This window comes from Palaemon carinicauda, unplaced genomic scaffold, assembly GCF_036898095.1.
Source record: "Palaemon carinicauda isolate YSFRI2023 unplaced genomic scaffold, ASM3689809v2 scaffold254, whole genome shotgun sequence".
Classification (NCBI taxonomy): Eukaryota; Metazoa; Arthropoda; class Malacostraca; order Decapoda; family Palaemonidae; genus Palaemon; species Palaemon carinicauda.
Genome location: NW_027170183.1, coordinates 96406 through 123147, shown reverse-complemented (window position 1 = coordinate 123147; position 26742 = coordinate 96406). Strand labels below are relative to the sequence as shown.

At 39.4% G+C, this 26742-nt stretch overlaps 1 protein-coding gene across 1 annotated transcript in view; it reads left to right on the top strand.

Moving 5' to 3' along the window:
- Positions 1–434: 434 nt before the first annotated feature.
- LOC137636224 (uncharacterized) overlaps positions 435–26742 on the top strand; it is a 40324-nt gene continuing 14016 nt past the window's right edge. The window contains exons 1-2 of the mRNA XM_068368661.1: positions 435–808; positions 11322–13566. Of these exons, the coding sequence (XP_068224762.1) occupies positions 435–808; positions 11322–13566 (2619 nt within the window). The remainder of the gene's footprint in view (positions 809–11321; positions 13567–26742) is intronic.

Sequence of the window (26742 nt, the reverse complement as noted above, 5' to 3'; positions counted from 1 at the left end):
GTCCGACGTCCGACGTCCGGATTTTACACTGTGCCTAATGATTGTATTGAATATCATATGTACTAAAACTACCCATTTATATTCAATTTTGTGAAATAGAAAATATATGATAATAAAGTCAGGATGTGTGATTCTGCAAGTCTCTCTCTCTCTCTCTCTCTCTCTCTCTCTCTCTCTCATTTAAAAATGAAATAAAAAGAAAAACAAGAATAAATTTTGAATAATATTGGATTACTTTCATCAATTTTGATATTACTAAAACTTTACATGAAATGTTTTTATTCGCAAAGATTATAAAGTAATGAAAGTCTGTTCCCTTCTCTATTGTTGTATTATCAGTGTTCGCTTAGACTCTGTGCCGACAACTACTCCTGGATCATGTGCATCGTAACCTCCCGAAATTTTCACTGTAATTCCCGTAGAGTTCAACCACAATGTCCGTTTTTCATTTAGGAAAAAGGGCATGGAATTACTATCCTTTACAATATAGACACTGTGAAGACTACTTTAATGGCCAAGCTTGTGACTGTGATAGCTGTGTGGCTTACCAGCAGCACCAAGCTCTCATCTTTAACACCATGGCAAAGTTTAACTATGTTGTAGACCCAGAAGTTTATAATCACCACGTCTCCTGCAACTGTGAGGGTTGCAAAGATGCCTCTGACAAACTTGTCCAGTATGATGAATTCGCTACTAAATGTGAAAAAAGCAAGAAAAGAAAGAAGACTTCTACATCTTCAACAGCTCCAGAATCAGCCCCACCATCGCCATCAGTGACTCCAAGGACTGAGAGCACAGACTCTTCCTTGTCTGTCCCTACAACTCCTCAGCAATCAGGTGCAACTGCAGTCATCCCTTCTACCAACGAGCCTGAGTCCTCCAACGCCATAGAGACCGAACAAGGGGCCCACTCCACGGACTGCAACTGCATAGATTGCCTCCAAACACTCCTGCAAGAAGCCACTGCCATTCAAGAAAACATTCCAGCTACACAGCCAAAGAAGCCTCTGCCTAAGTTTCGACTTTCACAGGCAAACCACGAGCTCTCTTATGCCTCTGTTGCTGCCATGGCTGCCAAGCCTGGCATGAAACTCACTGCTAGACCTAAAAGGAAAGGTGACCTTATCATCTATCCCAAGGACATCGAGACAGCCAGATTACTTCAGGAAGACTCCGCCTTAACACTGCTGGATCATGCTTTTATCAGGAAGAAGGCAGTCATTACCAGGTATCCTGTGACGATGCCTATCTCCATTGTGACCTCGTGCAGCAATATTGACTGTGCTGTTCGCTGCACAAGCAAGGATGACGTTCCTGTTAGACGCCTAATTGCCACCTTTATAGGTCCAGTTCCTTCCAAACTGGACTTAGGAGTCTGGGGTACTTTCCCCATCGAGGAATACACACCTGAGCCGCTTCGATGTTACAGATGCCAACGCTTTGGACATCATAAAGAAGAATGCAGAGGCCCCATTATTTGCGGCATCTGCAGCCAGCAACATAGCACAGAAGTGTGCATAAAGGCCCATAAAGAAGGACGACAAACCACATCCAAGTGCCTCAATTGTTCCAAGCCACACCATGCTTGGAATAAGCGCTGCCCAGAGTGTCTCAAGAGGATAGCAGCTATGAAGAATACATCCTCTTTAAACCAAAACAAACCAGCTCCATCCCAGCCACCTAAAGAACAGAGAACTCCTCGCCAGAGAAGACCAACTCAGCCAACTCCTGCTCCTATTTCTACATCTACAATAGCTCCTGCATCTACACCTACAACTGCTCCTAAAAAGGACCAGCAACGACCTGCAACTGTTCCTAAAAAGGATCAGCACCGACCTGCAACTGCTCCCCAAAGGGACCAGCAACGACCTTCATCCTCATCCCCTTCCCAAACCTTGACTCAAGCAATTGAGTCTCTCACCTTGCAGGACCTCATACCTATAGCCTTCCAGATCCTTACCAAAGTCCTCTCCCTCTCATCAACCTCCACCTTCCAGCAACTCCTGCAACAGTTCCAGTTCTCAGCCACTGAGCAGAGATAATCCTTCCCCGCTTGCAATCCTCCCCTTCCCAATTCCCTATTCCTAAATGGAGAATAGTTATTACAAGGCTGTCTTCCTCATAAGGAAACAGCTCTTGTTTTTCCTGTCTCCCACCCTCTTTCCCTGTTAACCCTCTTCTTACCCTATCCTTAGGGGGCTTTTCTCGTGCTTGCTGTTCGAGCGCTGCACAGAATTGGCCCCCTCCCCCTTTCCATCACAAGAGCAGGAATAAGCTTCTTTGTTTAAACCTACTCCTATTCTCTCCTACTAAAATTCCTTCACTCCTCTCCCAGTCTCTTTTACTTACTGGGACTTACTACTATCAATACTTTATCCTCTGACTAAACACTTTCTTTCATGGACCTAAAAGGGAGACCCCCTTTTCGGGTTACTATCTACCCCTTGTCACGTCTTGTACCATTCCATTCCATCCCTCATTCATCATCCTTACATCTCATTTCCTTTACCTATCCTTACCTAACATTCCTTTTCCTATTTTTACCTAACGTTCCTTTTATCAATATAAATTTTACTCCTTGGAGTATACCCTTTACAAATCCAGTCCTCTTACGGGCTGCCCAGCGGCAAGAGCCCGTGTCATGCTATATGCATGGCAATCTACACACACACACACACACACACAGTTGTATTAAGAGCCAAAAGCAAAAGTGAAAATTTTGTATGGTAAGATTCCAAACTATCTTGTCTGGTTAGGAAATCTACCTCGTAAATCATAATCACAATGTCATTTATTGTCAATAAAGTAATCATAAATAGCTACAGGTGGACAATGAAAGCTAAAAAGTAGGTAAATCCCCTACAATGAAGATGATTTAGATTTATAGTTCATCACTGCGAGAACGAATTGCCTCAAATGAGGATTTCACTAATTAATAAGTAGTCGTCGTCAGACAAGATTGCATCCACTGACGCCACCAAATATATCGTTTAATAATAAGTAATTAAACTAATAGGTATCTTAATCTAGTGAAGATAGCCTCCAATGAGACAATCTTACAATTAATAAAGATATTATTACCTCCAATGAACATATCACTGATTCATAGAGAGTCGTACCCATTGAAGATGTCTACGATGAAGGCATCATTAGTTAATAGAGAATCATAGACAAAATAAATTGAGTATAATGGAGAAATCACTGATTAATGAAGTCATAGTCAAACCAGATTACCTAGAATGAAGAAATCACTGCTCAATATGAGGTTATACTCTTTGTTTTAATTCCATCATCTGAATGTAGATCTGTGGTGGCTGGATCACTTAATAGAGATTCAGCTGAAATTTTAGCATGATGCAAATTATTGGGGATGAAGTTGAACACTACTAAAACTAAAAGTCTGATTGTAAGTAGGTTGAGGACAGTGGTTCCTCAACATAGGGATCTCAGCATTGCTAATCTCTTATCTTTAACTCCTGTGTGGTCATCAGCTTTTTAATTTAATCTTACTTTATTCACCAAGAACTTATGGTCTAATAAATTTCTTATTCCTGGTCTAGATATTACCCCATGACACTGTTTAATTTGTTCGTTATCCATGCTACATAATTATTTTTCCTAATTTGAACATCCTTTGTATTCCGATCTTCCCAAACATCAGGAGGACTGTCATAGCCTCCAAGATGTTGATGTGAAAGTTTTGAACTGGAATGATCAATTTCTTGCCCTTTCTTTTCATACGGATGGCCTTTCCGTTCTTTCAGGGAGGCTTCCGTGTGTATCGCCACTGATGTTTGTGGTGGTTGCAAGAAAATTGTCAGTGCTAGGCTCTTATTCATTGACCACGGCGTCAATAGCATGCGCAATTGGGTCAGTGTCAACCATGTCAATCTCTTCGAGAATTTGATGCGTATCTTCTCCAGAATCCTGGCGCATCCTTTGGTTGTGTTTCTTAGCACTAGGTCTGTCCCTATTGCGAACCAAAGAGAGCCCAGTGCTCTTTCCTTTTGGCATCTAGAACTCCTCTTGTGATGGATTAGTCTTTTGACAGATACCACTATTTTTCTCCCCTTTTTTAATAGAATGGAGAGGTGTTATGACTGTAAGTTCCCATGGATTCACAACCATTGAAACCCGTGAGCTGGAGAAAAGGGAGTCTTCTAGCGACTGGTATTGAGGCCACAGTGTTCCAGGAACTGGATCACCTTTCTGACCGCTTGCACACAAGTAATCTTGGATTCTTCCCGCACCCGGCGATCGTCCAGGTATGCTACTAGGTGCTGGACGATCGCGTCCGTGAGTTTTGGGAATACTTTTGCGGATATATTTAGTCCAAAGGGCATGGCTGTGAAGACATATTTTGTCTTTTGTAAACTGAATCCTAGGTAGGAGGAGTGGGTGCGAATTACTGGTAGGTGCCAGTATGCATCTGCCAGGTATATTGAGACTGTGTATGCCCCTTTTTGGTAGAAAGGTCTTTATATGTTGTAATGTAAGCATCCGGAACTTCTTGTTCTCAATGTACTTGTTGAGTGGAGACAAGACTAGAATGACTGGGTTTGTCCGACTGTTTCTTGGAAACACAAAACAGCCCTCCCTGGAATTTTGATGAACTTTGCTTATCTCATTACTTTCTTATTCAAAAGTTCTGTGGTATATTCTTCCAATAACGGGGTGGAGTGTTGGAAGAATTTTGGAAAAGTGGGGTGGATTTTTGTTCCATTTCCAACCAAGTCAATTCATTATATGGCTGTGGACAAGGGATCGAAGGTCCAAGGATCCCGAAAGTGGAAAAGTCTGCCTCCTACCTGGAACCTCTCATTATTTAGAGGTTCCTGAGGACTTGTTTCTGTGACCGCGTCCTCCTCCACCCTTGGGGGTTTCCTGAGGAACCTCTTTTTGGGCCCTTACCTTTGTAGGACTGAAAGGTGGTCGAGCGCCTTACAAAGCCTGGATTAAACACAGGTGACTGGCTACCGGCTGTTGAGGGACAATGTGGAAGGTGGTTTACGGCTGGGCTACCATTTGAGGCACCGTGGTCATGGTCACTGTCGGAAATTGTGCAATTCTAATGATGATTTCCTCTTTGAGGACATACCCCACTTCTGGAGCAGGTTCCCATTCTCCTTGGTGGCTTTCAGAATTACCTTTTGGACCATTTCCTGTGGGAAAGGGTCTACACCCCAGACACAAGATGAAATCAGTTTTGAGTTTGTGTTTCACCATTGATGGGGCAAACCAATGATGTCTACCGGTCCTTTTTTGACCTGAGAAAAAACCTACAAATCTATCATAGGGTTGGGGCGTTACTAAAGGCCTGCACATATTTCTTAAGCGGTTCTGATGAGACAAGGAGGCGATAAGCTTATTTTTCCTGTCCTGTTCCCTTCTCAAGGGATGGTTTGGTTCTCGTTAAACTGCTGACCTGCTATCTCCGCATCCAACTTCGAGACAGAGAAGGTTAGATGTACTTATTTCACTTCTCCTCGCAGGTGGGCATAGCTAGAGACCTTTCTCTAGGATTGGGCCGGATGTGCCCTCTTCGCCTGCTCTTCTAACACAGTCTAAGGCTTTCCACGAAAGGGAGGAAGGCTTATGAGGTAGGATCAATGACTGTTGAATGCTTTTTGTTCATTGCTGAGACTTTGGACTTATATCCATCCCCTTTTTGGGTCTTGGTAAGGATGACTTGGGCCTTGTCATGTTTGAGAAAAATGACTTCCTTTGGTATAGCCTCTTCACGGGATGTAGGTTCATCTCGTAGTCTCACAAAGCAATATGGGTACGCTGAAAGTTGGGCCAGAATTGATGCTCTTCAAGGGGATTGGGCATATTCAACCTGGGCATGTGTTCCATCTACCCCCAGGGGTTGGTTCGTAATAATGAGGGAGGTCAGATATTTCAAGGGGCTTTGTGGATCCCCCTTGAAGAGCCAGGGCATTTCCTTCCCTGTACCTCTCTTTTCCTCTCCTTGAGATCTTGCTTATTCTCCTCTCGTTCTTTCTGGAACAGTGTCAGCATCTGCTGGATCGACTCTAGGAGCGTTTCGCTCCTGGCGAACAGTCCAGCCAGTTGGGGAGTTTGGGTTGAAGAGGTTGACGGCCTAAGTTAATCTGCCGGAACAGTGAGGTGAAGTACCTCAGTCATCGTCGAAACGGATCCTTCTTCCTCCATGGGTGGTTGAACCACTCCTTATACAGAGCCATCTTGCAGTAGGTCATGTCTGGTGTCAATGGATGCCTCTGGCATCCGATCTTGAGGGATGCCCAAGCCTTGTAGTGCCTATTGATATCCGTGTCCACCGTTCGTTGGATAGAGGGAGGTTGGACCTGTGCCTGAGGCACAAATGTATTTGATTGAGCCATTGGGAACAGTAGGCATTTCAAAATTTGTTAGGTAGTAAGGTCCTTGAAAGTTCTTCTGGAAGCCTCATACTCACCTTTGTTGGGTTTCCCTTGCTGTATCCCTTGACTTCATAGTGTCAGGGATGTCTTTTATAAAGCCGTCGGTCAGCAAGGTCAAGCGATTGGAGTGACCTTTCGGGTCCCAGAACCTCAGGGATCCAGATACGATGTGGCAGGGTCATAAGACCCGTACATCGTATGCCCACAAACGTTTTTACTCTTGTGGTTGCAGAACACCCCTGTACACTTCGCCATCAGCTCCTCCTGTAAGGGAGAGAAGGGTGAATGAGTATTAGGTTGTTTATATTATTGAAATAATATATGCTAAAAATAATGGTTCATGTACCTCAGGGATCCAAATCCGATGCAGCGGGGAGCATGAGACCTGTACATCTTGTGGCCATAAAAGGTCCTACTTTTGTGGTTGCAAGACAGGGCTGCACACTTCACCCTACCCTCCTCCTATAAGGAAGGGAAGAGTGAAATGAATATGGGCAATTTATCATACTGATAATTATTCGCATGTTGTAAATATTAATCATTACTATTATAATTATAGCTTAGGATAGTAAACTAGAAAGGAAATAGGAAAAACACATACCTGTGTTTCCTGTCCAGGCAATTGATGTGACCTCCCTCATTATTAATATTTTAAAATTTCCTTATAAAGGAAATATAGGGTGGAATAGCTCTCGTACGTAGAGCTAACTCTCCCACAAGTCAATATTAATACTGTAGGATAAAGATTTTAAGTTTTGATGATCTAGGATACATAAATTAGCACTAACTCTCCTACAAGTGAATATTAATACTGAAGGGTAAAGATTTTATGTTTTGATGATCTAGGATACATCAGAATGTTGAAGGAATACTTCACTTCAACATTTACTTAGCGGTCTGAACATTGGACTGTGAAAGGACACAGAATATGTTGGAAAATCATACTACTGTATATTATATACTGTAGTTTCCTAACTGCTGTATTTCTATATTGCAGGAATACTGGCTACTGTATAGTCTCATACTGTAGTTCTGCCGGTATACTACCAGCTAGGCTAGTACATGGTGGCACTAGCCGACAGAAAATGAGAAAGAATGGATAGAAGGGCTACCATATTATTATAGTTTAGTACAATAATAAGGGTTGTAGGGACTAGTGTCTTTACTGCCTTCTTTCCAGAATGAGGATTTAAATGGAAGGGGAAAGAATGTATTCTTTCTAGCTTCCATCCAGCCACAAAATCTGTTGCCAGCTGCACTGCCGGTTACAGGGTTTGTGGATGGCAGTCCAAGAGAGGACTGAAGCATATTCAAAGTTGTAATGGGTTTCCCACCGGCAGCCGTCACAGCCGGCACAACCTTTCCCGGATCCTTGCTTCCATCAGGGGAAAGGTCGAAACGGCAATGTAGCCGCCTTGAAGGAGCCTGGCCGGCATCGTAATCAGCCCGGCAAGTGGGGATATTGTAGAATACCTGCCACAGATGTTGTGACGCCCAGGCAGTTACTAAAGGATAGAAGGGGAAGGGAAAGGGTCGTATATTTTTGCATACAAAGAAGGCGGCACGTCGGCCTCCCACTGTCAGCAGCAAAACAAGGAAACATAGTTTCCTATGGCGGCGCCATCTTGGGCGGAAGAAGAATAAAGATTCCTTAGCCTAAGACATTGCCGGATATAAGACATGTCTTTTAGACTACAAGGGAGAAGGTGGAGGCAACTGTACTACCACTTTCGGTTGTGGACTAGGGAAGCCGGCCTTCCTATGCCGGCAACTGTGAGACCGGCAGGGGAATAACTAATCCCACATTGGTAGAGTTGCCGACAACATGACTGAATACTATGAATTACTGTCGTAATTCAAAGCCAGGATACTCACCGGCAAAGAGGAAAGACAGAAACACTATCTCAGTAAAGCTGGAGTACACTACTCTATGGCAAGACCAAAGATAGGGTTGCCGCCTAATGGTGGCACTCAGAGGGAAGGAACGGTTTATCCTTAAATCTCTAAAAGAGACGAGTATCGAATTATGTTAGTAATTCCAGGAGATGTGCTATCTCCGATTGAATTAATAAAACGATACAAGAAGATAAACGGGGAAAACGTTACTAAAGTATACTAAAAGGCTTTAGGCTAGCCTAACTCAAGTCTGGATTTTGGTTAGGTTACGTCACTGAGGCCCTATCATATACAATTGAAACATTTAACAGAAAAAGAAATATTACATGTGTAATCCTATCTTCACTAGTATAATTTGCCTAAATAGCTATAATTCATTTAAACTAAATACCTGGGATGTCGTACTACTAACTGAATAAACCATTTATGGCGTACGATAGCGGTCCAAAATGGCCGTCTCCGGTGATGGCTCTGCTCCACTAAACACATCTAAATCATGCTAATTTAACTGTGAGAAGGGAGCCAAAAATTCTACACAGGAAAGATTAAATACTCAACTTTCCAGAGGAGGAAGATGCTGGAGATTGCATAGTAATAATCCTTGAAATAGTAACAAAACCGAGAGCAGTTGGGAGATACACCGTGCTTAATTCGCTACTACAAAAGGAATGGTTCGCCGGGGTGGTACCGGGACGGGATCCACCGGGTAACCTTGATAACGGCTCCCCTTCAAATTTGCCACTCTTCACCCTCAGAGCGAAAACTCTATTCAGGGTGAAGATTGCTATGTGTCGTATCAAAAAATACATCCCCTGATATTATGCGATATCCATAAGAGTTATTTTAAGGATACGAGTGCCAGGAGTTAGAATTCTGGAGATCTGTGGTCAATTCTCTGGAAGTATCAATGTAGCCAAATATCCCTTAAAAAGTTTCCTAAAGGAACCTTCCATCAGCACAACATGGCTGAGCCAAAAAAAAATAAAATCATTACTGAAGGGTTTTTGGCACAGATCTTCATACACATGTGCTAAAAGTATTATTAAAACCTCTCAGTAATCCAAACATCAACTTATCCATCAATAACTCAATATGAAAGAACATAGTTAAGTATTGTATAAATAACCATTTGAGAAAAACCTTTCTTGATTCAATTCTCAGCAAAGAAATTATGAGACAGATAAAACTAGTTTTTCAGACCAAGAGATTTTTTAAATTCGCCCAGTCCAAGACCACGGGAGCAAGTTCTCATCAAAGTAACTTATGTAATGTTATAAATATAAAAAAAAAACAATCAATAGCCATCATTAAACTGACATCCACAGAAACAATAAGGCCATTGCCCTCACTACTGTACTGAGTTCATGAGCATCATCTAGTTACCTTCAGTCTCGAGATTCTACCCCTCTGCTATCCCTGGACCAGAGTCAGACACCATTGGGAAGTTGAAAACAGGTCCCAGCAATTAAGTCTCTCAGGAGACAAGTTCTTTTCTTTTTCAGACTGTGTATGATCTAGATACAGAACGGGACCGGAAGTGTTGGCCTACCCAGACAATGACTAGCACACCATGTTTCAGGTTTGAATATTTCAAAAGTTAGCGTTACTATAAGGCTAAGGAGAAGGAAAAAACATAAAACAGGATAATTTTATTGTGGAAAATTCTTATTTTGATTGAATCTGGGTGGGAACTAATTGTTTTCTCCCTACAACACTCAACAAAGAATTAATCGACTGGTATAAAAGCACTATGTAATCATTGAAGGGCAATATATCCTGGCAATAATTTTGGCGATGAAGTTCACAAACCTTGAACAGAGACATAAAATTCCACACGTGACTAATTTTTTTTTATTACTAAAGTTATCTCACTCTCAAGAACTATTTTAGCGATCGCAGTGAAATACTGAACAGGAATTTACGTTAATCTAGACAATTTTGCTGAAGGCGATTGATGGGAGCAGGAATCTATTATAAGGAAGTTATGATATAAATCTTCACTTTCAAAGCAAAAGATGAAAGCTTTATGCTGCAAATTGATTTACTCTCTTCATTATCTCGGGTATAACTGTCCCGTACCAAGATACTAATGTTACTAACACATAAACAATCAAATAATAGTTTTAAATTTTAGATCATTCCATCTATAAGTTCTCAGATGTCCGTTTATGAAAGTAACCTAAGGAAGACAAAAGGTAAAAAATGGACGACTTGACCAATCAGAACTTTGCTTTCATCTTATCACCAGGACCAAGAGTTAAGGAAGAGGAAAATAAAGGTAATTAAGACGACAGACCTCCTCGTGAAAAAGATTAAGATAAATCGAGATTGAAGATTGAAACAGTGTTATGGTATATAGTTAGATTAGTAAATTAAAAATACGATAATTCTGGAAGTCCCATTGCTTTGTTAATTGCTCTACAATTCTGAAGTTTTCTAAATATTTTTGATGACATAAAAGAAAGAAAAACTAGTTAAGAAATAAAAATAAAATTATATAAGTTTTTCTAAATCGAAATTATATTTTTAAATTAAACTATACAAACAATAATGTCCTAACAGATTTTGAATAAATATCAATTGACCATTCATTCACATAAATGATTACAAACAATCCATATAAATCCCTTTCCAAATTACTGCATCTCTCACACTCGTCATTTTGGTCTACGGGCCAACCAAGGGAAAGGCCCGTGCCAACAACAAGTGTTGGCTTTAATACCCCAAGAAGAAGTCATTTTGGTTTCTCTCTTCAGTTGGATAAATTACCTGACCCACCTCCTCCTCCTAGGAGATGGAATCCGGATTTCGCCAAATGGGATCTATTTGAGCAGCACATGACTTCATGGAAGTCGCTGATAACCTTCTTCTAACACTCAGTGAACAGCTAACTGAGGCGGCCGCATCCTGTATGCCAATGAAAAAACCCTTTACTAAAAACTATAAGGACTCTTGGTATTACAACCCCAGGATTAAGGCAATGAATAAGCGTCTCAATCGTATCAGAAAACTTTTTCGCAGGTACAACACTGATTCCCTATATCAAAACCTTGTTGCGGTAACGCATCATTCTGCACAGGTTGCTACAGAAGTTAAAAATGAAAAATGGTATGACTGGTGTGCCGAGATTAATGCCACTACTCCTTTGAAAAAGATTTGGGGCTGGTTCAACAAAGTCTCTGGTAAAAGATCAACCATAAAGGTGTCTCACCCAGATCCTCCAGCTCAGGCGCTACGACTGGCACAAGAGTTTGCCAACCGCTCTAAGTCTGATAACCTCTCTCCTGAGGCCAGACATAGACAAAGGGTCCTTTACCCTATTAGGTTGAACATGATCACTGCAGCTTGCAACATATCAGATGATACTGATGCACTGTACACCATGGATGAACTTAATGTTGCCCTTTCTAAAACAAAAGATACAGCCCCTGGTACAGATCTTATAACGTATAGTATGCTTACACACATGGGAGACCCTGCAAAGGAGATATACCTTCAACTCATAAACAAAACTCATGTTGAAAGGGTTAGACCTCGGCTCTGGAGGCAGCTGGACACTCAACCTGTTCCCAAACCTAAAGAGGAAAACGCCTATAGGCCTATAGCTCTTATCACTTGTACGGAGAAGGTTGCAGAACGTATGGTCCTTAATCGACTAAAATGGAAGATTGGCAAATTACACCACAGACTGTATGCATTCACTGATGGTGTTGGCACTCATGAATGCATCACAGACCTTATGGCCACCATTAATGAGTCACACTCACTTGTAGTCTTCCTGGACCTTGAGAAGGCTTTTGAACTGGCCAGTTCGGCTGCTATTCTCTTCTCACTTGTTCGCAAGAGGGTTAGAGGTCACCTGCTGTCCTGGGTTCAAGAGTACACTCAGGGTCGTGAGGCGAGAGTCACTTTTCAAGGTGCTACCTCACCTTTCCTCCCCTTGGAGAATGGCACCCCACAAGGGGGTATTCTAAGCCCGTTCCTATTTAATGTTCTTGTTGAAAATTTGTTGCTTATAGAACTCCCTCAAGGAATAGAGATGTTCATATATGCAGATAATATCTGCATTGTATGTCCACACTCTGTTCGTATACATAATCAGTCTCAAAAAATGCAAAGAGCTCTAAATGCAATAGTCCATGAATGTAACGAACTAGGTTTGAAAATTAACCCCCTCAAAACTAAGGCTATGGCCATCAAGTATTTTGAGCCTCCTCCCCCTCTTTTTATTGGTAACAACCCCATAGAGTGGGTTCAAAATTTCATTTACTTGGGTGTCAATATTAATTATAAACTTCTCCCTCACACACAGGTTAAATTGCTTAGACAAAAAGTTATCTCTCGCTTTTCAGCAATGAAAAGAATTACCACTTTAAAAAAAGGAGTCTCTTCCCATTTATTGAGATTATTCTATGTGCAAGCTGTAAGATCACAGGTTGAATATGCCTCCCCTGTTCTCATTTCCCTCCCTTCACGGCTATTATCTTCACTAGAAGTTATACAAAATAATGCCATGAGACTAATTACTGGTGCCCCTATTTGGACAAGGCTTATCCTTCTCAGGCAGGAAACCAACCTGTTACCACTTGCAGATAGAATAAAAATGCGTGTTTGCTGTATAATTATTAAAACCATAAAAGTTAATAGAAATTCCCCTCTAAAAACTAAAATTAACAGATTCATAAATTTGCATGAAGACCTAGAATCCCCTGATCATTATATTGGTAAACTTATTCAAACTATTAGAGATGTCAACATTCAGTTAGTCATACTTGATGTAAAGCACGATAAATTTCATCCAGAATATGTCCCCCCAGCCCCTTGGAGCCCTAATCCAATTGATGTTAATTATACTGTTCTTCCAGCATTCAAATCTTTATGTACTCCTCAACAGCTTAAGAGTGCAGCTCTGGCCTCCATTGCCGATACCAGTGCTGCTAATGTTTACTTCACAGATGGGTCTGTAGACATGAATTTACCGGCTGCTGGCTCTGCTGTCTTCTCCAATACCTTTACCAGTGCTTGGAGGCTTTCTGACCATGCTTCTATCTTACAGGTAGAACTCTATGCCATTGCAAAGGCCTTGGAGAACTCCCTTTATAAGTATGGTCATACTACTATCCACACCGACTCAAAAGGTGCTATACAAAGTATTCCAAAACGTAACTTTAAAGAGAATATTCATTTAATCAGCACCATAAAGACTATGGCTACAGCCCATGCTCAAAGGAACAGAAAAGTTACCCTCAATTGGATACCTAGTCATGTAGGTATTCATGGAAATGATGAGGCTGACCGTCTTGCAAATAGTGCCCTTAGCTATCCCACTATAAGCAGAGCATGCAGACCCTCTCTCTCACACATCAAAAAGTTAATGTCCAACTATTGTCATCTTCAAAAGAAAAGTTTAATTAGGCAGTTTTTGCTTCCCGCTCTGCTAAGTGGTATACTGAGGTAACTAATATTATCCCCCATTCTATGCCTAAATCTCTTCGTAGACAACTAACAACTATTCTTTTCAGACTACGCCTTGGTTATCTCTGCAGTTGGCAGATCATTAGTATAGAAGATAGACTTTGTCCCTATTGTGATCTCCCCACTGGTACTGGACCATTAGAACACTACCTATTAACTTGTACTGAAACTTTCCCTCTTCGTCAATCCATAAACCTCCCTCCTCCTTACACTGCTGTACAAGTAACCAAATACATATTAGATAATACAAACACACTCTCGGGCTTTCTATGCTCATATCCCCCTCCCAGATAACTTAATAAACACTTAGCTTAACCTTAGTTCTCATCTACTCTAATCCCTTTCGCACACGCAAACCCATACTTATAACATAGCTTGTCAACTCATATCACTGTTGGAATTGCAAACCCATTATTCATATAAAAGACTGTTCTCTATTCCTCCTTGAATTATTTCCCTATCCCCTAAGGATAGTATCCCACTGATCCTTCCTGAAACAAGCACACCTACAAGAGGTTGGGGGCCTCTCTCGTACTAGCTGGTCGAGCGCGGTACAGAATCGGGCCCTCCCCCTCTTTTCCCTACAACATAGCGCAGTGGGAGTCTAGGACTGGAAAGCGGTTATTTCTTGGCTGTGTTCCTCATTGGGAAACAGCTCTTGATTTTTCTGTTTTCCCTTTTCTTCCTCCCTGCAGCTGCACACATTACCCTCCCATACCAGTATCATTTCCCTCAATCCTTCTAACCGTCATGATCCTTTAACGGATATTCAAACTTTATTGTAAATTCTATTACTATTGTTATTTCTCACTTTTTGCTAGCTCTCTTTACTCTTAGCTAGCACTCAATCTATCTCCTCTCCCTACTACTTAAGCTTTCTTGGGATAATTTATGCCCATTTTCTGCCTCCGACTAAATAACTTTACATTCATTCCCACGATCTTCTACTTCCCTGGGACTTGCTGCTATAAAACTTTCTCTCCTACTCGATAGACGCTGTCTATCAACAAATTTCCTTTCGTGGACCTAAAAAGGAGTCGCCCTACTGGGCCCTTTTTCCGTTGTCGCGCCAGTCATACCCTTGCTCCCTTGTTGCTTTGCGTGGTGGAAGCTGGGAGACACTGCCCCTCATTCAGTTATACAGGCTAATTGACTAGGAATCTGCTTGCAAATTCCAGCCCGTGGGAAGCATGGTGTATAGCCATTACCCCCACCTAGGAAACCCAGGCTGCTGTATGAGGATTAGTAGTTCTCTTTAACTTCCACTACTTTTTGCCTTACACTAAATAGCCTAGGCTATCTAATTTTAACGTAACCAAATATTAGATATAAAGTAACTTTGACTCACTCATTTCATCACTTTCACATATTATTACCCTAAGACACCATACTTTAACTATAGTACCTTACTTCAAACAATACTCCCTTACGGGTATCGAGTGAAGGACAAACCATGGTTCAATGATGATTGTAGACGTGCTTATTTGGAGAAACAGGAGGCCTATCATCTTTGGAAGGGGAACAGATCAGATTTGACCTGGAACAACTATACTCAGCTTCGAGCTTTTCCTCAGAGAGTTTATGCCTCAACTGAAAAGGAGTACAATTTAACCATAAAAGAAACACTTTCTGGTACAACTCAGGAACATAAATGGTGGTCTACCCTTAAATCTGCACTCTTTGGTGTAGATGCAACAGTTCCTCCTTTACTTAAACCAGATGGCGCAGTCACTCACTGTCCAAAGGAAAAGGCAACCCTTTTGGCTGATGTTTTTGACAGTAAACAGAGTAATGAAAAACTTGAACTTCCTCATTCCTGTTTTCCTGAGGCTAAACTAACTAGTTTAGCTTTTCGATCTCGTGAGATTAAAGCTCTGTTGATGGACCTTGATGCTTATGGAGGTGTAGACCCAAATGGTATTTTTCCTTTGTTTTTTATAAAGACAGCAGATTTCTTAGCTCCAAAGTTATCTGTTATTTTGCGCAAGTTAGCAAGAAGAGGAGCTTTTAGCACTAGTTGGAGAATTGGTAATGTTACTCCTCTATGTAAATGTGTTTGTGGTAGCTCAAGTACCACTGATTACCGCCCAATTTCCATAACTCCCATATTATCTAAAGTTTTTGAACGTCTTCTGGCAAAACGCCTTAATAGGTTTGCTGAAGGTAATCATCTATTCCCTAGTTTGCAATTTGGTTTTCGTAAAGGCCTTGGAGCATGTGATGCCCTTCTTACAATCTCCAATGCTGTACAGAAATCCCTTGATTGTGGTCGGGAAGTTCGTATGATTGGCCTTGATTTTAGTGCTGCCTTTGACCGTGTTAATCATGAGGCCCTTGTTTTCAAACTGAAACAGTTGGGAGTGGGTGGGTTGTTTCTTAGCATTATTATTGATTTTTTAAGTAATAGATCTCAAAGAGTTGTTGTTGATGGGCACCATAGTGATTATAGGAATGTGATATCCGGTGTTCCACAGGGTAGTGTTCTTGGCCCATTACTTTTCATACTATATACACATGACATGTGGTTTGGCCTAGAAAACAAGCTTGTTGCATATGCAGATGATGCTACTCTCTTTGCATCAATTCCATCCCCTGAATGTAGATCTAGGGTTGGTGAATCCCTTAATAGAGATTTAGCTAGAATTAGTGCATGGTGCAAATTATGGGGTATGAAGTTGAATCCTAACAAAACTCAAAGTATGATTGTAAGTAGGTCAAGGACGGTGGCTCCTCAACATCCGGATCTCAGTATTGATAATGTTTCTTTAAATATGTATGACTCTTTCAAAATTTTAGGTGTGATTCTCGACAGTAAATTTACTTTTGAGAAACATATAAGGTCTGTGTCTTCTTCAATTGCACAAAAAATAGGCTTATTGAGAAAGTCTTTCAAGATTTTCGGTGATCAATCTATTCTGAAGAAGTGTTTTAATTCTTTCATTCTACCTTGTTTTGAGTATTGTTCTCCTGTTTGGTCTTCAGCTGCTGATTCTCATCTTAATTTGTTGGACAGAAACTTACGGTCTATTAAATTTCTTATTCCTGATCTAGATATTAATCTCTGGCACCGTCGTTCAATTAGTTCATTATGCATGTTGCATAAGATTTTTCATAACTCTGACCATCCTTTACATTCAGATCTCCCTGGACAATTCTATCCTGTTCGTAATACTAGGCAGGCAGTTAATTCTAATAGCCAGGCCTTCTCCATCACGAGACTCAATACTACGCAGTACTCTAGAAGTTTTATTCCAGCTGTTACCAAGTTGTGGAATGATCTTCCTAATCGGGTGGTTGAATCAGTAGAACTTCAAAAGTTCAAAGTTGGAGCAAATGCCTTTTTGTTGACCAGGCGGACATGAGTCTTTTTATAGTTTATTTATGACATATTTGTTTTTGATGCTGTTAATAGTTTATATATGACATGTCTGTTTTGACGTTGTTACTGTTTTTAGAATGATTTATTGTTAATTTGTTCTCTTCATTTATTTATTTCCTTATTTCCTTTCCTCACTGGGCTATTTTTCCCTGTTGGAGCCCCTGGGCTTATAGCATCTTGCTTTTCCAACTAGGGTTGTAGCTTGGATAGTAATAATAATAATAATGATAATAATACGGGCTGCCTAAGGCAAGAGCCCGTGTCTTACATAAGGTAAGGCAATCTTACAGACAGACAGACAGTCATTTTGGTTATGAGTACTTTTGTAAGGGTGTTACGACCCGTGTAGGCCGTAGTTCTGGTTCTTTAAACTTTGATTTTTTTTAAAGGAATCGTAGGCAGTACATTATTTATGTAACACGGTGAACTGAGGGAAGACAGAACAAAAACACTGGAAAAATCTAACAATATTTATTACAATACACTTAAATAAATTCAACCTTGCACCAGGAGTAACCAAAAAAGCTCCTAAGACAAACAACAATGATTAAACAAAAATGACCAGGAGGACTAATATACAGAGTCCTCTAAATACACAAGGTTGACCTATATCTAATAATCTTAACCCTAACAAAGAAAAACTAAACAGATCAAAAGTATGGCTCATATATTAAGCCGGGCCCACAAATATCAACAAACCACTACCCTATTACTAAACATATAGGAATAAGGAAGACAGGAGAAATGAAAAGGCAGAAAAACCTTAAAATTACCTACCTACACACACAAACATTAAAGGCTAAACCAAATACTCAATTATAAAACATAACACAAGGCAGCATACAAATACACATACCACATTAAGTTAAAGGCATAAATACTTATACATTCACATAAAAGAATTATGCTGAGTCATAATTTATGGATATATGTACATATCTCAACACTGTATTACCTATCTGTGGAAATACTTATAACTGTACTTATCCATACATGGATTAGATGACAGATAGGGGACGAACGATCATCAGCATCAGAGGGAGTATCATTAACACCAGGAAAACGGGCTGGGCATATCCGTAACGATAATAAAAAGATCGTAACTTTACCTGGGTAATGCCTCCCTACGTTCCTCCTCACGGACCCTTGGTCCACAGACGAGCAGCGTAACTGATGTGATGACGCTCCTGGATCACGGCAATAGTACCTCCAACAGTGCCGGGACGGAACGACGGCACCGTCTTCCCGCAGAATCCTCAGGCGGGGAAAATAACGTCAAGCGAAGGTCGCAAGTGACACATACACTTGCAGGACGTAACAAGCGAGGTGGCTATCGCAGGTGACAAAACCCCTGCCTACGTGGTCCGTGATCCAAAGAAGTGTACAATATACCGCGGGTGGCTCAAAGACACCAGCGAAATAATCCTCCCAAGGCACAATTCCTTATGAGGGAATAAAAGAGGCGTCTACCAATGGCTGCTTAATCAGGATACACGTCTGTGATCAAGGCACAGTCCAAACTGAACATTCCAGGCAGCAGTAGTCTCGTCCACGGCTCTCACTAAACACCAAACACTCGGAAAGAAAAATAAACAAAAGAGTTAATGGCAATTCACTAATTAACGACGAGGAGGAGCGAAGGTTATCACCGAACTCTTATGAAAAGGGCAGTTAACTTTTACTCCTGCCGAAGACCGAATTTATTTATAAACAATTAAATAACCTACTTTAACATAAAACCTTCCTACCCCAAGAAAAATAATTTTCATTCACTAAATGCAAAATTTTTCTTTTAATGATAAGCCACAAGGCTGGACAAAACATCAGAAAATGCAGGGCCACAAAAATAAAGAAAATTCAGGGAAAACACTAAGGCTACTACAAACCCCCGATAAGATAAAATATCTTAAACCAAAACAAAACAAAATCTTAAACGTAGTATCTACAGTAATAAACCAATCACAAGGTAAAAACATCTTAAACCTAAGCAAAAGGACAAGAACATAGCAAGTTTTTAATACATCATCAAACATTTGGACAGACATTCAATCCTATACCTGTCAACAATAAATTTTAGTAGGCACACACAGAGAAAAAAAAATATGATATAGAATTATCCACACCAACCTAGGTCCTGGAACAATTTACAAGAGTACAAACCTTATACCTGAGCTCAATATATGTAATAGTTAGAATAGTAATATTACATGTTTAAAACAAATGACGTAATATGTCATGTTGGTTGGAAGAGCTAACCGTGAGATTTGCTGTAGTCATTCAAATTGTAAACAGGATGTATAATGCAAAGACGGCAAATTGACATTCTTTCTTAACGTCAACACATTGTCTCCTCGTGTGAAAGTTTGTGACGTCACCAGATGCAGGTGTCTTCCGATTCCGTCACTTGGCTAAATTAAAGCAAGCATACGATATTTGTGATATCGATAATTTATTCAGTTCATATCTAAACTTCACCAGAATTGGTCATGTGGACCAACACAGCTTCCTCCAGTGATGGAGATGTTTAACTCTGTTGTTTATTAAAAATAAAACTTAAAAACCATTAAGATGTATTCAGTAAACCATTTAAATACATCTGAAAACAACTCATACTCAAATGTGTGCTTAAGACAGTAGCACACCAATAAATGGTGGCAGCGATTAAACTCTAAGGCAGCGGTTAAACTCTAAGACAGCGATTAAACTCTAAGAATTAGAGAAATATCTTCAAGACTTCAAAATAAATAGCTGTAAAACCAGAGAAATATCTTCAAGACTTCAACATAAAAGCTGTAAAACCAGAGAATGATCTTCAAGACTTCAAAATAAAAGCTGTATTACCTGATAAAGATCTTCAAGAACTCAAAACTATCTACAAGAATCTACAATTTTGACTAAGTCCAACGGAAAAGCTAACATCAACATATGTTAGTATATAACTTGAATCTTCAATCAACATCCTAGGAAACCCAAGGACTGGCGTTCAACAATTGCAAGACATATCCAGGAAGAACTACATTCAACAAGAAACTAGAACGAGACATCGCTAACAAAACATCAAGAGAGAGAGAGAGAGAGAGAGAGAGAGAGAGAGAGGACGTGTCGACTTCATTTATAAGCTAAGTACAGAGATTTTGTATTCATTTCAGTTTGGGCAGTGAAGTGTAGTTATCACAAGTCGTTAGTCAATTATTACTGGGGTGAGTAAATTCCTAAACTTTGTTATAAGAAACTCCGAATTCTCATTTAGAATTTTTCTTTCTTTGTGCTAATTCCTTTTTCTTTCATAAACTCTTGGGGGAAATGTATTGGGATTAGTAACATTGTTGGGGGAATTTTATTATACATATGCGTTTACGCAGTGGGCGTCTGTACTCATATAGATATTTTGATAGGATTGAAAGGGGTCAAAGAGATAGAAAAAAAAAATACAGCAGTCATGGCTCCTCCTGTCAGCCCTACCCCTGGACCTAGTGGTGTAGGCCAGGCTAATCCTCCTCCAATTGTGACGCTTGTAAATGCCAGGTCAGCAATCCTTCCTTTTCAAGGTCGTGTCAACGGGTTCTTGCCACAAAATGTGGAGTCATGGATTTCATCCGTTGATGCCCATTTAAATGCCAAACAAATCGTAGATCCTTTTGTACAATTACAAGAAGCTAAAAGTTTTATAGATTTTTCTAAGGGGGATGCGAGTGCGTATTTAAGAGGTGTTTCATTTCAGGAAGCAGTTACTTGGGATGATTTCAAAGTTAGGTTACGCGCGATTTATGGGGGTGAGGAAGCTTTGGATGTAGTGTTAACATTACGAAATACACTTAATCAAGCCACTATGAATCGGCTTAATGTTATTGAGAGAGCAGCTCTCATAGCTGATAGGCTTAACGAATATCAGGACATTTTAGGTAATTCCACTTGGGTTACTAACGATAACATCTCCGTGAAAGATTTTTTACGATTAATGTATTTAACTTGCATGACACTTATGTTGCCTGAAGCATTAGTGCGGTGCTTTGATAAGAAGTTAATGCCTGCAAGTACGGAATTGGATGTCTATAAACAGATAAAGAAACACATGTCCAAGTGTCCAGATCTCGATCCCGTGTTAACTCAGGTTTTTGCTAAGAATGAAACAAAACCACAAACAGTGAACGTAATTAACAATCCAGTAGCGGGAGTGACGTGTTACAACTGCAAACGTCAAGGTCACATAAGCGCAGACTGTAGAACGAAATTTTGTTCAGTTCACAACACAGCATCACATTCTTATAGTCAATGTTACGCGCGTAAGACACAACAATATCCTAGAAATACACAGTCAATTCCACAGTCAGTTCCATATGGAAATAAAAAGAAAAATCCTCATTTTAACAATAAGAAGAAACAACAAAATGTCAATGCAGTTCAGAGTACGAAACAAACAAACACTTCTTCATATATCGCTGAGCCTGGGCCGTCAAACCAGACCTCGCAAAGTCAGCCTAATTTTCAGAATGTGCAGAGCAAAGCAAATACCACATAGTTAACTCTAGAGGGGAAGAGAGTGATGTTGGGTCAAGGTCATTTATGTCAACATCAATAGTATTGAATAATCAATTTAATGTTTTATCAGATAATTGTGAGACAATAGATTTTCCTATGAAACACACGGCCGAATTAAGTAAAACAGTGCATGCTCCCGTAGACTTGCAACGAATTCATACAATAATAAGCCAAAATGAGTTACGGCCAACCTTATATGCTGTAAATTTAGAACACAAATCCTTTACGTTATTTTTTGACTCTGGTAGTCCACGTAATATTATGGATTTGAAGACGCATCATTTGTTGTTTTCGAACTTTCCGATTGAAAAATCAGGAATTAGACTTTCAGGTATAGGAAATAATGAATTAAACGTCATAGGCATAACTCATATTCAGTTCAGAGTCGGTAATCGCACGTTTGCCGATACATTTGTTGTAGTAAAAAACATTAGTATGTATCCAGCTGTAATTATAGGATACCCATCTATGGGAAATCAAAACATTATCTTAGCTCCTGCCAAGCACGGCGTGTATATCAAAGGGAAATTTTATAAGTCTTCTAATACTTTAAAGTCAGTTTTGGATAAAAAGGAGACGACAAATGTAACCGTAACGTACGTTGAAGAACCAATAACTTGTCTCACTAATAAAGAAATAATATACGCGACCCAGCAGAATTCTCGTTCACCCGTAATATCATCTTGCACGCAATATATCGAACCAAACATACCTTCGAATTTAATAGTGCAAATAAAGAAAACACTACCGGGATCTGAAATATTAATCCTTTCCGATACTTTGAAAACCAACGGATTGTCTGTCACACAAGCTATTTATACAGTAGGCTCACATCAGCAATGTAATATCGAAGTCTGTAATCATTTAAATAACACTTTAGTAATTCACAAAAATCAACATATCTTGGATGTAGAAGTTTATAAACATCGTATTCTTACCGTTGCTGAAATCAATCACTCTCAATCAGTTGCGGATGAATCCCTTTTACGATCTATTAAAAATAAAATCAGTAAGGACATTCAAGACGAAGAAATTCAGCAGAAAATTTTTGAACTTTTAACTAAATATACAGATGTCTTTTCCACTACGGATGGATCCTTAGGAAAAACAGATGTGATCGAGCATCAAATAAGGTTAAAAGACAAGAAAAAAATTATATATGTACCCTCGTACAGACTCCCTATGAAATTCCAGAATGAAATAAATGATGAAGTAGGTAAAATGTTAGAGGAAGGAGTCATTAGAAAATCAAATAGCCCTTATAATTTTCCTTTAATAGTTGTACCGAAAAAAGATCGAACATGGCGTATCTACGTCGACTTTCGTCGTCTAAACGAGGAAACGATCCCTGATCGATTCCCAGTGCCATATACTGACGATATTTTGTCTTTGTTAGGTCAGAATAAATATTTTACCAGTTTGGACTTACTTAAAGGCTTTCACCAGATATCATTAGAAGAAGATAGTATCCCATACACAGCCTTCAGCACAGCCAGGGGACATTATGAATTTTTACGGATGCCTTTTGGTTTACGTTGTGCTCCTATAACATTTACAAGAATGATTAACATAGTGTTTGGAGACTTGTTAGGGGATATATTGCATGCCTATATGGATGATCTTGTAATTTTTTCCAACACCTTAGAAGAACATCTACGTAAGTTAGAACTAGTACTACAGAGATTAAGACAACATAACTTAAGGGTAAAGATTAGTAAGTGTGAATTTTTCAAAACAGAATTAATATATTTGGGTTTCATGGTGTCAAGCCAAGGTCTTAAAGTAGTCCATGATAAGGTGTCGGCTATACGTAATTTTCCCATACCTACTAATGTCAAGGTAATACAGCAATTTCTGGGTTGTAGTGGATATTACAGGCGTTTTATACGCAACTATTCAATAATAGCCGCTCCTTTAACTGATCTTACGGAGAAGGGCGTAGATTTCATATGGTCTGAGCAACATCAACAGGCGTTTAATACTTTGAAAGATGAACTGTGTAGTTCTCCTATCTTAAAATTTCCTGACTTCGGTAAGGAATTCTTCATTGCAACAGACGCCTCAGACTTAGGAGTAGGAGGGGTATTGCTTCAGCAATATGATAAACAGTTTTTCCCGATAGCTTTCTATTCTCGAAAATTGAGAACTTCCGAAAGTAAGTATGCAGTAATAGACAAGGAAGGACTAGCTATTGTTAATTCGCTAGTGCATTTTAAGTTCATAATTTACGGTTATCCCGTTAAGGTTCTTACTGACCATAAACCACTAACAGAGTTCTTTAAAGGCTTCAATCACAGCCCTAAACGAACTCGGTGGCATTTAATCATTCAAGATTTTGGCGCAAGAATCGGGTATTTACCTGGGAAAGCAAATATCATTGCGGATGCATTATCACGCAACCCCGTGTCATCTTGTACGGAGTCTTTAGCTGAATTAATAGATATATCAACATCCATGCCTATTGTAAAAACAATATCTGAACAAGAAGATTTAGGCTGGAGTGCTGAATTGTTACAGACTGAGCAAAGAAAAGATCAGAAAATAGAAACAATTATAAATGCTTTGAAAGGCAATCATAAAGAAAAAGAATATATAAAGTATAAGCAGCAGAATTATATAATCAAAGATAATATTCTGTGTAGGACTGTGACAAGGAAAACCCGCAATACACCACATGTAACTAACGACCAGGTAGTAGTACCAATCTCACTTATTTCCACTGTCCTGAATTGGTTGCATTCAAATCCATTACATGGACACCCTGGGTTCTCATTAATGTCACAGAAAGCCAAATCATTGTTTTATTGGCATACAATGCTTACAGATATAAAAAGACACAGCTAATTGTCGCACATGTCAGGAAAACAAAGGGCATACGAAAACACCTGTCAGCCTAGGAGCTTATCCTGTTCCCAATCAACCCTTTGAAAGAATACATTTAGATTTGTTAACAGGATTTTACGAGTCAGACAGAGGAAATAAGCACCTCTTAGTAATTATAGATGCTTTAACTCGATATACAGAACTAATAGCCTTAAAACTAAAACTGCGATTGAATGCGCTAGGAAGGTTTACGAGTGTTACATTTGTAAACATGGAATTCCACACATGATAATCTCAGACTCGGGTGGTGAATTTAATAATCACTTTCTTACCTCATTGTGTGAATTCCTCAACATAAAGAAGATTAATACCATGATATATCACCCAGAGTCGAATGGGCTAGTGGAAAGAGCAAATAGGAAGATATTAAATATATTGAGGGTAACACTAGGGGGATCAGACCCCAACTGGGATATTGCAATACCGGCGGCACTGAGTACTCTGAATCATTCATATCATATATCAATTAAAATGTCACCGCATGAAGCATTGTATGGTACCCCAGTTAGAACACCTTTCCATGTATTAACGCCTACAACTAATCTATCAAATCCTTTAAAAGAATGTATAAATGCAAGTATAAGTCGATATGATATCCTTCGAAAGAATTTAGAAGAATCACAAATCATAATGAAAAGGAATCATGATAAAATAGCGAAACCAACTAAAACATATACCGTGGGTGATAACATCTATATTCAAATCAATGTCAGAAAAGGGCTCAACTATAAACTAACCCCTAAGTTTGAAGGCCCATTTAACATTTTGGAAACATTAACGGCCAATAGGTTTAGGATTCAAAACGTAGCCCAACCCACGGATGAGAGAATAGTACCATTGTCTCACATAAGAAATTAAAAAGAAAAGAGAGGAAAAGAAGTGAGGAAAAATTTTATTTTGTGTGACTAAAAGTTTTCTTTTTAATACAGGAGTAATTACATATATTTTTTCTCGTTACAGGTTTCCAAGATGAATTTTTTGTTGTTGGGAGTGATATTGTTCGCTCAGACATTTTTCTCGTATGGGATGAGTTCTAAGACTGAAAATATATATTTTAAATATGGCAATATAGTTGAAAGACAAGAAGACATTTTTATTACATCAACCAACGTAATTGTCGAAGTGCATATGCAAGCAATTTTTCTTCAAGAGAATGATGTCACTAGCTTAAGAACCGCCATTTCAAGGTTTTCTGCATCATTGGATGAGTTGCATAGGAGACATTTTCATTTGACTACTAAGAGTTTGCTTGGATCAACATTAAAAGTTGCAGAGATGCTATCTGATGACTTGAAAAATAAGACTGGCGAGACAGGATCTTTGGCTTATGACCTTTTGATGTGGACTGTAGGACACGAACATAAAGAAAGACGGAATCCGTTCATTTATGCTGCATTAAGCATCTTTGGGTCTGTTGCAAGTTTAGGTTTAGGACTTTCCAATCGTCTTAAAATTAGTAATCAAAATAAGAAATTTGAGTTCTTGACTCATAAAGATGAATTGATTATGTCAGAACTAAGGTATCAGTTAGCTTCAATCAATAAAATTATGGATTTGTTAAGTGAACATTCAGATAATATCGTTCAAATTATGGAAGTACAGGATTTGTTGGCAACATTAACGTATTATGATTCAAAGATAGATCACATACATAACAGAATTGCACATTTCATTGAGAAATCCAAGGATTATGTAGAAGCTATCACGTTAGCAACTAAAGGTGTATTGTCGCCCCATTTGTTGCCTATACGTTACTTAAAATTAGTTCTGGAGAACGGAAGGGATAAACTAGGCTATGTTCCTTTGTTAGACGAACATAGGTTAGAATTTTATTACAGCCTAATTACAGTAAACGTAGATAATAACAAGATTAGGATTACAATTCCCTTTGATTCTTCTGATGCCTGGCAATCTTACAGGATATCACCATTTTCGACTTTCATGACGAATCACTCAAATCCAGTAATATCCAGTTTGACAGGACACGTATTGATTTCCCCAGACAAGGAAACATATACGGTCATTAAAGACTTAAATCAATTAACTTACTGTTCAGACGCCATGGATAGAAAAATATGTACAGCTGACTCATTTGAATTCCGTAAAAACTTAATGGATTCATGCGAGTTAGGTATAGTGCTAGACGGTGCTCTCTCCCATACAAGT